Below are 14,157 nucleotides of genomic sequence, written 5' to 3' on the forward strand. Positions count from 1 at the left end.
ACAGCATATATCGCTTATTACTGAGTTACCTTCGGGGGACGTTTAAAACATTTTTGCACCAGGACCCTCTGTTGAGTAGGTTCCCTACTGCTCTCAAACATTCCACAGATAAATTAAATAATCTCATTTGCATGTGAAATAGAATTTATATGCACAAAGCTCATTCACAAACTTTTTAACACATATTGCCAGCTTTAACTGCACATGCAATAGAACACATAACTACACATCATTGGCCAACACTGCATAGTACAATTGCATACCCTCTTTACCATTAAAATCTGAGAAGCACATGCACAAAATGCCTAGCAAATAGAAACTTTATATCACACAGGTTCATATAGCAAATAAGGCTCAGAGAATTTACTGTGAAACAAGAAATGCAACCCTGAATGAAAACATTGAAGTAAGGGGAATGTGACCCTGTATTGGCCTGAAGTGTATGGGTAAAAGCTAGGGCATGGGGTGCGATTAAGGGAGCTGATAACAGGAAATACTCTCTTTTCTGGATCTGAACGGTGAGAAGCTCCTGCTTCACCTTGCAGATCAGCTCTTGAGGATTTTGGCTACTTGTGGAAGCAGGCTATACTCGCAGTTATGCATTGGCGACGACGCTGTCTGTTTGCAAAAGCTGAGCCAGCAGCCACAAGAAGGAGGAGCTGCCTCCCTATGACTCTAAGCCATCGTTCCCTCTTTGTTAGTCTGCACCAGAGGGTACACAGTAGCACAGCTGTCCTGTACAAATATGATAGTAGGTTTTCTGTAGAGTAACACTGTAACAACCATCTTGGAAACGCTGCATTTTCCTTATACTATGAGTCTTTTTTTGCAAGGGGGAACACAAAGAGGGTCCGGCTTGATTCAGGTGTGGGGAGGTGGGGGGCTGTAGCAACGCCACTACTAATTGCAGAGCCAGATGAGAGATGAGGGCCCAGTCTCAATTGAGACCTCTGAGAACCCTGTAGTTACACTCCAGTTCATACAAAATACAGCACATTCTCATATCTCTCTTACACAAATTACACAGTAAAAGGGAAAACAATGGCTCGTTTGCACACACAGCCTACAGTTTCCATACATGACTCATTTATACATTAGTGCTGTAGTCTGAGGTCTTATTACCATCCAGAAGAGGGTTCCAGTTGCAAACTCAGAGTAATGTTCAATGGTAGAAAGCACACTGAATATCAAACAGATGAGAACAAGGAGGAACCTGTAAAAGAAGAAGAGAGCAGTGAGATCAAACACAAACGACAAGGGTCAGGCACCACTAAGAGATCAAGGCTTCTATTTAAGAAAGGTCTTGCGGACCTGATCCGACCTCGGTGAATGCGGAGAGCAATACGCTCTCCGTATTCAGCATTGCACCAGCAGCTCACAATCAGCCGCCAGCAGGGAGGTGTCAATCAACCCGATCATACTCGATCGGGTTGATTTCTGGCGATGTCTGTCCGCCTGCTCAGAGCAGGCGGACAGGTTATGGAGCAGCGGTCTTTGTGACCGCTGCTTCATAACTGCTGTTTCTGGCGAGTCTTTCGGAGCTTGATAGATTGGCCCCCAAGTTTAATAAAAGTTAAAACTTTTGGTTTAGTGATACTGGGGGAATAATGTCTGTCTATGAATAGGGCATCATGTATGGAAACCACATAGACATGTAGAGAATGATTTTGATATAAAACTGCAAAACACCTGCCAGTGTGTCACCCTAAAATCCAGACACTCAGGGGAACTTATATGAACTGAATGCTAATTATTATTAATAATAATAAATCTAATCATTAAGAGCTAGATTACAAGTTGAGCGCAAAATATCGCTTACGCAAAATCAATATTTGCATTCAACTGAGTAATACCAGCGCAAGCTAATGTGCGCTCTTATTACAAGCGAGGCGCAATGGGAACGCAACCTCACTTTCGCATTGCATGGAAGCATTGCGCTCACAAGTGCGCGTTTCCATAAGTTCCAATGGGAGCCTCGTTCTCGGTATGAGAACTAGCGTAACGAAGGGGGTAAGTCGCATAGCAATGTGCAGCAATTTTAAATATGTATATGTATATGAACATATTAACACATAAATATATATGAATATAAGCCTATACATATATATTTACAGGGAACACACAGTTCGCCACTTTTAACCCCTAAAAACGGCCTAGTACAGTAGTTTTTATGGGGGAAAAATGCTACTTTTTTCATAAAAAACTAAAAGACCCTTTATTTTGGGGGCATTTGGGGCACTTTTAGAAAATTAACCAAAGCTGTGACAGCTACTGGTAATGGCTGGTTATTTATCGCATACCCGTAAACAGGTCAATGTACCCATTTACGGATGCGTGATAAATTAGCGCTCTGCTTGTAATCTAGCCCTAAATATATTGTGTATGTAACAAAATCACATATATGTACTAATTAAACACTTTAGCAATATTATTTCTTGATAATGCCAGTGAAGCATTATTGTATTGAATTATATTGCATCTATAAAAGGTCCCTTATATTTTGAGAAATACCAATTTCAAAGTAACAGTAGTATCTACAGAGCAAGAAGCAACATCACCAAACATAAAAATGTTACCTGATCAATTAAAGTTTAAAGGGACAGTGAAGTCAAAATTAAACTTTCATGATTCATATAGGGCATGCAATTTTAAATAACATTCCAGTTTACTTGTATAATGAAATTTGCTTTGTTGTCATGGCATTCTTTGTTGAAAGCTAAACCTAGGTAGGCTCATATACTAATTGCTAAGCCCTTGAAGGCTGCCTCTTATCTTAGTAGATTTAGCCATAACTGATTGGCTAAAATGCAAGTCTGTCAAAAGAAATTAAATAGGGGGACAATCAGCAGAGGCTTAGCTACAAGGTAACCGCAGACATAAAAAGTACATTAATATAATCGTGTGTGTTGGTCTATAGGTAATAAAGGGATTATATAAATATTTTTAAGTAAATTGTCCCTTTAACTAATAATAAGCGCTATTACACTAACACAAAAAATAATAATATCAATAACCCAACAAACACACATGCCCAATATATCAATAATGCCCCTGTTCATAAAAAGACATGCACACATATCTCTATGTTTTTAGTGCACATCAGGTTAAAGGGACATTAAATTGCTGGATACAACTGCAGAAGCAGGGTACTTCTCACCATGGTATTGTTTTTTTTTCTCCTTTACCTGCCACTGTCTTCAAATTGTTTCTCTTATTTTATCCCTTTACAAATCTTGGTTAGTGAAGCTCTGCATCTTCACCTTGGGTGCCACTATATTGCAATTTAAGAGTTCATACACCTTGGGCTAGATTACAAGTAAGGCACATATTTGCACTTCCACAAGTGCATTTTCGACACTCAATTCTATTTTAATATGCTCGCTCTGTTTTGCGCATATTACAGGCCGCAAGTAAAGATTGCACGCCTTTGCAGTCGCAACTTTGTAATAAAAAAAATTAAAATGCAAAATCTCAATCACATTTTCTCAATCCCCATAGATTTTAATGGAGCCGCATTTTGAACTCAAAATTTTACTTTCGCCAGCTTGCGCTAACCCGAGAGCAGGATCGCATTGAGATATATATATGTATGTATTTCTATATATATATGTAAATCTTTATTTATATGTGTATATATGTATGTTCATACATATATACACATATAAATACATAATACAGTTGTATAGAAATACATACATATATATTAATACATACATATATATTTATAAAAATTATGGTGGAGATAAAAGTCTGAGATTAAAATCTTCCATGTCTCAAGAGTAAATCAACAGAAATATTTTTGCATAGGAAATTAGCAAATCTAGGCAAGAATCCCTGCTTGCTTTTCCCCAGTAAAACTCCATATACATTGTTACCAATGCACAAGAGGATTCTAAAATTAGGTTTACTGAAGCAGCAATCAGAAATCTATCTGCTACTGACGAGTTCTAACAAGAACGAAACAGGCTGTCTAGTGGTGATTTCTGTATTTACTGCAATAACCCTATTAAGGGATCACTGTGTTAAAACAGTATTTGAAGAAAAAAATCTGAGAATTTACATCTAATTTTCATATCTTACCCAGAATCCTCTTGTACATTGGTAACAATGTATATGGAGTTTTACTGGGGAAAAGCAAGCGGGGATTCTTGCTTAGATGTGCTAATCTCCTATGCAAAAACATTTGTGAACTGAATGCTAATAATTATTAATAATAACAAATCTAATAATTAAGAGCTAGATTACAAGTTGAGTGCAAAAACAAAATTTATGCTTACCTGATAAATTTATTTATTTGTGGATACGGTGAGTCCACGGAATCATCAATTACTGTTTGGAATATCACTCCTGGCCAACAGGAGGACGCAAAGAGCACCACAGCAAAGCTGTTAAATGTCATTTCCCTTCCCACAATCCCAGTCATTCGACCAAAGGAAAATGGAGAAAAAGGAAATAACACAAGGTGTAGAGGTGCCTGAGGTTAAAGTTAAAAATAACTGTCTTAAAATAAAAGGCGGGCTGTGGACTCACCGTATCCGGAAATGAATACATTTATCAGGTAAGAATACATTTTGTTTCTTTCTAATGACACGATGAGTCCACAGATCATCTAATTACTATTGGGAATATCACTCCTGCCCAGCAGGAGGCGGCAAAGAGCACCACAGCAAAGCCGTTAAATATCACCTCCCTTCCCTCCAATCCCAGTCATTCGCTTTGCCTACGTAGAGCAAGGAAGTGGTAAAGTTAGGTGTTAGTAAAAGATTCTTCAAGCAAGATTTTATTATTTTTTTAAGTAGTGCAAGATTGTGCTGCTTTGTTCTAGGGTGTAGCTGTAGTCCATATCAGTCTCTTCAGTAGAGCAGTGGTGGTTTTAGAGCAATGGGAACTTGTGGGACATAATTCTCACTGTGCCTCCCATGTAGTTTATGTTGCCCTAACTCTAAAAGCCTGAGTAAGATTACTCAGTCTTTATTTCTTTTTCCACAGGTCCATGTGAGGGAGAGGACCTCTCAAACCTAGTGAGCTGCCTTGCTGCCTGGCAGATTTATGAGGTAAGTGCTGACTTTATTTTTTCTGGGACTAGTAAAATAAAAAGGATTAAGAAAAAGTTTGGGCACTTTATTCATTAAGGGACACATAAATTCTCCTATATATTGGAGGGGACTTATGTAGGCAGTGTATTATGGCAGGCACTGGGGCTGAGAAGGTTAATTAAGGCTCATTTTATTGTGGTTTCACTGCTCCCGGCGGCTTGACTTTAAAATATGCCGACCGGAAGATCCCTTTTTAGACGTCCACGATGGGCGGAGCTATCTGAGGCAGCAGTTTGTGTTGCCCGCCACGTTTTCTTTCACTTCCTGTGACCGGAGAGAATAAGTTGTGATAAGATAGCAGTCTCAGTCAGCATAACGCATATTAGACTAAAGGCATGCGTTTCTAGGACTGGACAGCGTTTTATTATTCTGTAGACCGAGTTCCGGATCTTTTGCTGAGGGGAATTGTAGCCGTTGTCAGCAGGGCAGGTAGGCACCTCAGCAAAGTTAAGCTGAGGTGTAGAGGTGTTCATCAGTACTTGTGTAGCTCTATTTAGTCCTTGCTAAGAAAAATAAAAAAAGTTACATTTTAAAATTTAAAGAGACAGTAACTTTTTTTCTGTTTTAATTTTTATTGAAAAATCTAAGCTTTATATTGCTAATTTGATCCATTGTGAATAAGAATCAGGCCCTGCAAAATGTCACTTGTTCTATATGTTTTGATGCCAATGTGGAACCACCAATCCCTTTCTATTCCTCATGTATTGAGAGAACATTAAATTATAGGGATAGACCTTTTTTCTGAGCCAACATTGTCTAAGGCGGATGCTGTTCAGGAGTCTAATGACAATGGTCAATATATGCCACAGCTTTCTCCTCAAGTGTCCCAACTTTTATCGCCCACACATGCAATGTCCTGCGCTTCCTCTCTAACTCCTCCAGGGGTTATGTTGCAAGACATCGCTTCTCTCATGTCCTCTGCGGTTTCTGATGCGTTGTCTGCTTTTCCCATGCTGCAGGGAAAGCGCAAGAGGAAAAATAAACATTCAGTAAGCTAGGTTACTGACGCAGTTGTTGCTATTTCAAATGCCCCCTCCCAGAAGCCTGAGGAGGAGGATACTTCGGTAGCATCTGAGGGTGAAATCTCAGACTCTGACAGTGTAATTCCTCCTGCTGGTACTGAAGTTGTATCTTTCAGGTTTAAGCTAGAACACCTCTGTCTGGAGGTTTTGGCTACTCTGGACGACTGCGACGCCACGGTCGTAGTTAATCCTAAGAAATCCAGTAAGCTGAACAAATATTTTGATGTACCTTCCATGGTGGAGGTTTTTCCTGTACCAGATCGAGCTACTGAGATCATTGCTAATGAATGGGAGAGACCGGATATCCCTTTTTCTCCATCCCCTATATTTAAAAAGATGTTTCCCATAGCGGACTCTATCAAGGAGTCTTGGCAAACAATACCCAAGGTGGAAGGGGCAATTTCCACTCTGGCTAAGAGGACTACTATCCCCATAGAGGATAGTTGTGCTTTTGAGGATCTTATGGACAAAAAATTAGAGGGGTTACTCAAGAAGATATATGTACACCAGGGTTTACAATGACAACCTGCAGTGTGCATTGCTACCATCACTAGTGTGGCGGCATACTGGTTTGATGCATTGTCTGATTCTATTAGGACAGACACTCCCCTTGAAGAGATCCAGGATAGGATAAAGGCCCTTAAGTTGGCCAATTCCTTTATTACAGATGCTTCCCTACAGGTTATTAAACTGGGAGCAAAGATTTCGGGTTTAGCTGTGCTAGCCCGCAGAGCTTTATGGTTAAAATCTTGGTCTGCGGATGTGTCATCTAAGTCTAAACTTTTGGCAATTCCTTACAAGGGAAAGACCTTGTTTGGACCGGGTTTGACGAAAATAATTTCTGACATTACGGGAGGAAAGGGTCATTTTCTCCCTCAGGATAAGAGAAACAAACAAAAGGGACGTCAGAGTAATTTTCGTTCCTTTCGAAATTTCAAGGGAAATCCTTCCACTTCCTCTTCCAAGCAGGAGCAGTCTAAACATTCCTGGAGACCCAATCAGTCTTGGAACAAGGGAAAATAATCCAAAAAGCCTACTATTGAATCAAAAACAGCATGAAGGGCCTGCCCCCGATCCGGGTCCGGGATCCGGGACCAGGATCCCTGGGCGGTGGACATCGTGTCCCAGGGATACAAATTAGAGTTCAAGAACTTTCCTCCCAGTTACAGGTTTCTGCTTTCAAGATTATCTGTAGACCAGACAAAAAGAGAGGCGTTCTTACACTGTGTAAGGGACCTCACCAACCTGGGAGTGATAGTTCCTGTCCGATGCAGGAACGGGGTCTGGGGTTCTATTCCAATCTGTTCTTGGTTTCCAAAAAGGAGGGAACCTTCAGGCCAATTTTAGATCTCAAGAGTCTAAAAAAATTCCTCAGAGTACCGTCCTTCAAGATGGAAACTATTCGTTCCATTCTTCCTTTGATCCAAGAGGGTCAATTTATGACAACCGTAGATTTAAAGGACGCGTACCTGCATGTTCCCATCCACAGGGACCATAACAAGTTTCTAAGGTTTGCATTTCTAGACAAACACTTCCAGTTCGTGGCTTTTTCCATTCGGCCTTGCCACAGCTCCCAGAATTTTCTTGAAGGTTCTGGGATCCCTGTTGGCGGTGCTCCGTTTGCAGGGCATTGCAGTGTCGCCTTATTTGGATGACATCCTGGTCCAGGCGCCATCCTTTCAACAAGCATGATCCCACACAGAAATGTTGTTATCTTTTCTGCGATCTCACGGATGGAAGGTAAAGTTGGAAAAGAGCTCCTTAGTTCCAAATACAAGGGTAATCTTTTTGGGAACCATAATAGATTCCTTAACAATGAAGATTTTTTCTGACAGAAGTCAGGAAATCAAAGATTTTTTATTCTTGCCTAGTGCTTCAGTCCTCTACTCGGCCATCAGTGGCTCAGTGCATGGAGGTAATCAGGCTGATGGTAGCGGCAATGGACATCATCCCGTTCGCCCGTTTCCACCTCAGACCTCTGCAGTTAAACATGCTCAGTCAGTGGAACGGAGATTATGCAGATTTGTCTCCACAAATACAGCTGGAGCAGGAGACAAGGGATTCTATTCTTTGGTGGTTGTCTCAGGATCATCTCTCCCAGGGAACCTGCTTTTGCAGACCCTCTTGGGTGATTGTGACAACAGACACCAGCCTTCTGGTATGGGGAGCAGTCTGGGGCTCTATAAAGGCTCAGGGAACTTGGACTCAGTTGGAGTCTATTCTGCCCATAAATGATCTGGAGCTGAGAGCAATCTTCAATGCTCTTCTGGCCTGACCCCAGTTAGCCTCAGCCCGGTTCATCAGGTTCCAGTCGGACAACATAACTTCAGTGGCTTACATCAACCATCAGGGAGGAACGCAGAGTTCCTTAGCCATGACAGAAGTAGCCAAGATAATTTGGTGGGCGGAGACCCACAATTCACCCGGGGCAGTGGGAACTCCATCTGGAAGTGTTTTCCAGCCTGATTCTAAAATGGGGTCAGCCAGAATTGGATCTCATGGCATCTCAGCAGAATGCCAAGCTTCCAAGGTACAGGTCGAGGTCAAGGGACCCTCAGGCTGTACTGATAGACGCCCTGGCGGTACCTTGGAATTTCAGTCTTGCATACCTATTTCCTCCGTTCGCTCTTCTACCTTGGGTCATTGCTCGAATCAAGCAGGAGAGGGCATCGGTGAACCTCATTGCTCCGGCATGGTCTCGCAGGATTTGGTATGCAGATCTGGTGGACATGTCATCTCTTCCACCTTGGAGACTTCCGTTGAGGAAGGACCTTCTACTTCAAGGGCCCTTTCTTCATCCAAATCTAGTTTCTCTGAAGCTGACTGCTTGGAGATTGAACGCTTAATTTTATCCAAGCAGGGATTTTTGGAATCGGTCATAGAGACCATGATTCAGGCTCATGAATTATTTGGGGGGTGATAGGTGCGCTACTGAAAGCTGAAGGTATACTGAAAATTTTAAATGATAGATATCAAAAAAAGTTATATGATAATGTGAAAAAAGTAATGTGGGTTATAAAGTGATATGTGTTACATTATAACTAATTAGTGTTCATTGCTACAATTCCACTATGGAAAAATAAGAAAGAGTTACTATAGTTAGAGTAAACAAAAAATATTTTATACAAAATTGCATGTATAACAATATGCTAAAACATCAAATTAAGGGGACGTCTCCCTTACTATATAAAATATACAATATAAAAACAAAGATTAGTGACACTTTAAATAGTGATTACATAAGCTGCCCCATATATTAAAAATATATATGCAAATGTCCGTTTCTTTGAATGTTTAGGCAGGTTAGATGGTATTGATATGCCCTGTTGTACTCAGATGGATAATAGCAATTCAGACGTGCAGTTCAAATATGCATGAGCGTTTTAGCCAATATTAATATAGAGAGTTATTTTGAGATTAGTATTATCTCCAGTTGAAGCAGTTTATAAGACAATGTTTTCTTAATAGAATCGAGTACCTGTTGGTCTCCAGACCCGTCTTACCGCATCCGATTCCCCTTCTCACCTGGTGACTGATCAGCGCCGCATGTGTCTTGGCGTCTGACGTCACAACTTGGTATCTCGGGTAGGATTGGCTGGGAGTGTTTAGAAGACAGGCAAATTCTTATAGATGATGAAGTAAAAACTTTTATGAGATAACGATGTTTATAGAGAAATCCTGCACTTAGTGCAAGATGCACGCAGGACTTTGAGATTCCAATAGAAGTATGATAGACAACCCGGGTTGTTGCAGTGTTAAAACTGAAATCAGGTGGTTTAAGAAAAAAAGTCTCTTTGTGTATTTAATTCACACAAATGTAGGGTCAGCAGTCACAAGGTCGATGCGTTTCGCTCAGAAGAGCTTTATCAAGATCCTGGTGACTGTTGTAACATAATATTTAAAGGCATCAGTTCTTTCTGATTGGTCTTCCATAATTGACCTCATTTAAGATGGAATGTTTTTATTATCTCTCTTGCTCATATATATCAGCTGAGTTTTAAGGTGGAACTTTTTCATGGGGCAGCTTTTTATATACTAAGCAGTCATAAGCTTTATAATACATGATTATTATCATAACATTACTTCTAAAATGGATATATATTGTGTTGTGTGCATTTACTATATGTCTTCATTCAAAGAGAAAGGGTGATAGATCCATTTCAGAGTTGAGCCCATTCGGTCCTCTCTTCACACTTTTTCAAAATTCTACAAATTTGACACTTTTGCCTCGGCTGAGGCCACTTTTGGGAGAAAGGTTCTACAAGCAGTGGTGCCTTCTGTTTAGGTTCCCTGTCTTGTCCCTACCTTATCATCTGTGTACTCTAGCTTGGGTATTGATTCCCAATAGTAATTAGATGATCCGTGGACTCATCGTGTCATTAGAAAGAAAACAAAATTTATGCTTACCTGATAAATTTATTTATTTCTTGACACAATGAGTCCACGGCCCGCCCTGTTCTTTGGACAGGTTGTTGGTATGTTATAAACTTCAGACACCTCTGCACCTTGTTACTTCCTTTCTCTCCTTTACTTCGGTCGAATGACTGGGGTTGGAGGGAAGGGAGGTGATATTTAACGGCTTTGCTGTTGTGCTCTTTGCTGCCTCCTGCTGGGCAGGAGTGATATTCCCAATAGTAATTAGATGATCCGTGGACTCATCATGTCAAGAAATAAATACATTTATCAGGTAATCATAAATTTTGTTTTTCTTTCCTAAGATACAGTGAGTCCACGGAATCATCAATTACTGTTGGGAACCAATACCCAAGCTAGAGGACACCGATGATTAGGGAGGGACAAGACAGGCAACCTAAACAGAAGGCACCACCTTGAACAAGATTTCTCCCAAAAGAAACTCAGCCGAGTCAAACGTATCCAAATTGTAAAATTTGGACAAGGTATGTAGAGAAGACAAAGTTGTAGCCTTGCAAATCCATTCCACAGAAGCTTCAGTTTTGAAAACCCAACAAGAAGAGACAGCCCTAGTGGAATGAGCTGCAATTCTCTCCAGAAACTGCTGCCCAGCAGTCTCATAAGCTAAACCAATTATACTTCTCAACCAGAGAGAAAGACAAGAAGCAGAAGCTTTCTGACCCTTACGTTTCCCAGAGAAACAAACAAACAGGGCAGAAGACTGGCGAAAATCCTTAGTCACCTGTAAATAAAATTTTTAAGCACGCACAACCTCCAAATTGTGCAAAAATATTCTTCAGAAAAAAAGAACTATGACAAAGAGAAGGAACAACAAATTCCTGAATAAAATTTCTGTCCAAAGCAGGGCTAACTACCTAATCGTGGTGGGCCACTGTCATCCTAAACTTTAGCTTTTACCTATTTTTATGCGAAATATCTCAATCATTATGGAACTGCTAGCGTTGTTATAAACTAAAATTGGCGAAAGTCGCCATAATTTCCCAACCACCTATAGACTACAATTTTGTTTAGTTAGGCACACAGCTGTATACCCCACAAGTCAATCTTTAGCTGGGCTTTGGTGGACACTCTTGAACTGTATCTTTTATAATGTTACTCAATGTGATTGTCTTCCTGCCTCTAGGCTGCGTGTACTACTTGTGTGTATCAAATTTTGACAATGTTTGAAACCAATGTTGTAGCACCTTTTGCTCAAAATAAAAAAGTTTAAAAAAAAAAAAAAAAAATTCTGTCCAAAACCACTTTAGGAAGGAACCTGAGTACGAAGAACCGCCTCATCGGCATGAAAGATAAGATAAGGCGAATCACACTGCAAAGCTGAGAGTTCTGACACTCTCCAAACAGAAGAGATAGCAATAAGAAACAAAACCTTCCAAGATAACAACTTAATATCTATGGAATGCAACGGCTCAAACAGAGCTTGCTGCAAAACTTTAAGAAAGAAAGTTAAGGCTTCCAGGAGGAGCAACAGACTTAAACAAAGGCCTGAATCTGACCAAGGCCTGACAAAAAAAATTGCACATCTGGCATGTCCGACAGATGCTTATGCAGCAAGAAAGATAATACAGAAATTTGACCCTTCAGAGAACTGACTGAAAGGGCAAAATCCTAAGAATCCTGACCCTACTCCTAGAGTAGCCTACAAATTCACACCATAAGGACATTTACGCCATATATTATGGTAAATGTTTCAAGTAACAGGCTACAAGACAGACACATGGTCTCAATGACCGACTCAGGAAACCCACGCTTAAACCGAACTAAGCGTCCAATCTCCAAGCAGTCAGCTTCCAAGAAATGATATTTGGGTGGAGGAAAAGACCCTGAATTAGAAGTTCTTTCCTCAGAGGAAATCTCCAAGGTGGGAGAGACGATATCTCCACTAGGTCTACATACCCAATCCTGCGAGGCCACACAGGAGCTAACAGAATTACTGATGCTCTCTCCTGTTTGACACAAACAATGAAACGTGGAAGGAAACAAATGGAGGAAACAGGGATGCCAGATTTACAATTCCCAGGAAAAGTCACCAGAACATCTATCAGAATGGTCTGCGGATCACTAGACCTTGAACCGTACCTTGGAAGCTTTACGTTCTGCCGAAACACCTTCAAAGGCCAACACCAGAAACCCCCCATTTGAGGGTTTATCTGGAGAACACGTCCGGATGGAGATTCCCACTCCTCGGATGAAATATCTGTCTGTTCAGAAATCCGATTCCCAGTTATCATCAAATCAACTGCAGCTAGATTCAAATCTCAACCCTTTGGTTGCAAGATGGTTAAACTATTAACCGAACAATTAGAGCTTTATATTGGTCGGACAGAAGACCACAGAGAGAGGTAATGGAATAAATCCTTGATTAGCTGACCTCTGATAGAATCTTCTCCTAGATAGAGAATTTCCCCCCAAAAAATCACCCTTGTGGATGGAACAAGGGAACTCTGCTCCAGATTAATTTCCCATCCATGGGAAGTAGATTGGACAAGATCTCCCAGAAGTGAGTTTGCTCGAAGGAAGGATGACACCTGAACCATATATTGTCCAGAAAAGCACCCTTTCCTTCAGGTCTATGTTCTTTATGAACAGGCCCACTTGCAGCAAAGGAGAATGGATACTACTTTGAAGGGCAGAACCTGAGAAACTTGAGGTAAATACTTGGAGGGATATGGGAGTCATGCGGTTCACATACCTACAGATAGTTCCCTACACTGCAATCTATTCATATCCTGCCTCACAAGCCTAATAAATCTCCTGTTATACATACTACATCTAGCCTTAGTCTAATATTTCTTGTTAATTGAGTACGCCCACCCCAGTTATATACCTCTCTTTACCTGAGCTCAAATGCCTGCTTAGAATTGTTCACCTCCATCCCTATGCACAGCTATACTTACTTGGCTAAATTACCCCTCTAACAACATACGGATGATTTATCCTCGTGTACATTTCAAAATGCCGAATCTCATATGCCCCAACTTTATGTTTATCTAAGTAATGCGGTGAGTAACCCTAGATCAAACAACAGGTGCTTTTTCTTCCCAACCTCAGATACCTACTGTTGGAGGTGTCTACCCTTCTACTCACGCTGTATACCCTCTCTCCTAGATATTCTACTATCTTAATGTTGATGGCTCCGCCCCCCACCTCTCACCAACCTCTCCCCATCTTTTCCTATAATACGAGCTGCTCTTGCCCGCTGATTTTCCTTCTCTTCTCTACACTCTTTGGCCTACGTGTGGCTATCACAAAAGCTAATTCCCCATTTCTTAACATTACTTTAACAGAATGGTATAAAATATTTTCTCTATAGATGTTGGGATCATTTTTCATTTATTATATAAAAAACTGAATTTCCATTTCATATAGCCCATAAATTATCTTTCACATCATCAGGACATGATATACGATGCCACTTACACATACCTACCTCTCACAGTTGTCCTCCCTCACACAAACACATACAACCCAGACATGCTGTTTTATACCCCTAGAGGGAAAATTCTAACTCTCTCTTCTTCAATACTTTATTATTAGCACAGACTTGAGAGACAGCGTTGCATCCTTTGTTTAGTATTATAGGATGACCTATATGTTACAATACT

General features: G+C 40.6%; 1 protein-coding gene across 1 annotated transcript in view; it reads right to left on the reverse strand.

Annotated features, from left to right (window-relative positions):
- LOC128664108 (potassium voltage-gated channel subfamily KQT member 1-like) overlaps positions 1–14,157 on the reverse strand; it is a 327,070-nt gene that overhangs the window by 200,012 nt on the left and 112,901 nt on the right. The window contains exon 3 of the mRNA XM_053718799.1: positions 1,123–1,213. Within this exon, the coding sequence (XP_053574774.1) occupies positions 1,123–1,213 (91 nt within the window). The remainder of the gene's footprint in view (positions 1–1,122; positions 1,214–14,157) is intronic.

This window comes from Bombina bombina, chromosome 6 (genome assembly GCF_027579735.1).
Source record: "Bombina bombina isolate aBomBom1 chromosome 6, aBomBom1.pri, whole genome shotgun sequence".
Classification (NCBI taxonomy): Eukaryota; Metazoa; Chordata; class Amphibia; order Anura; family Bombinatoridae; genus Bombina; species Bombina bombina.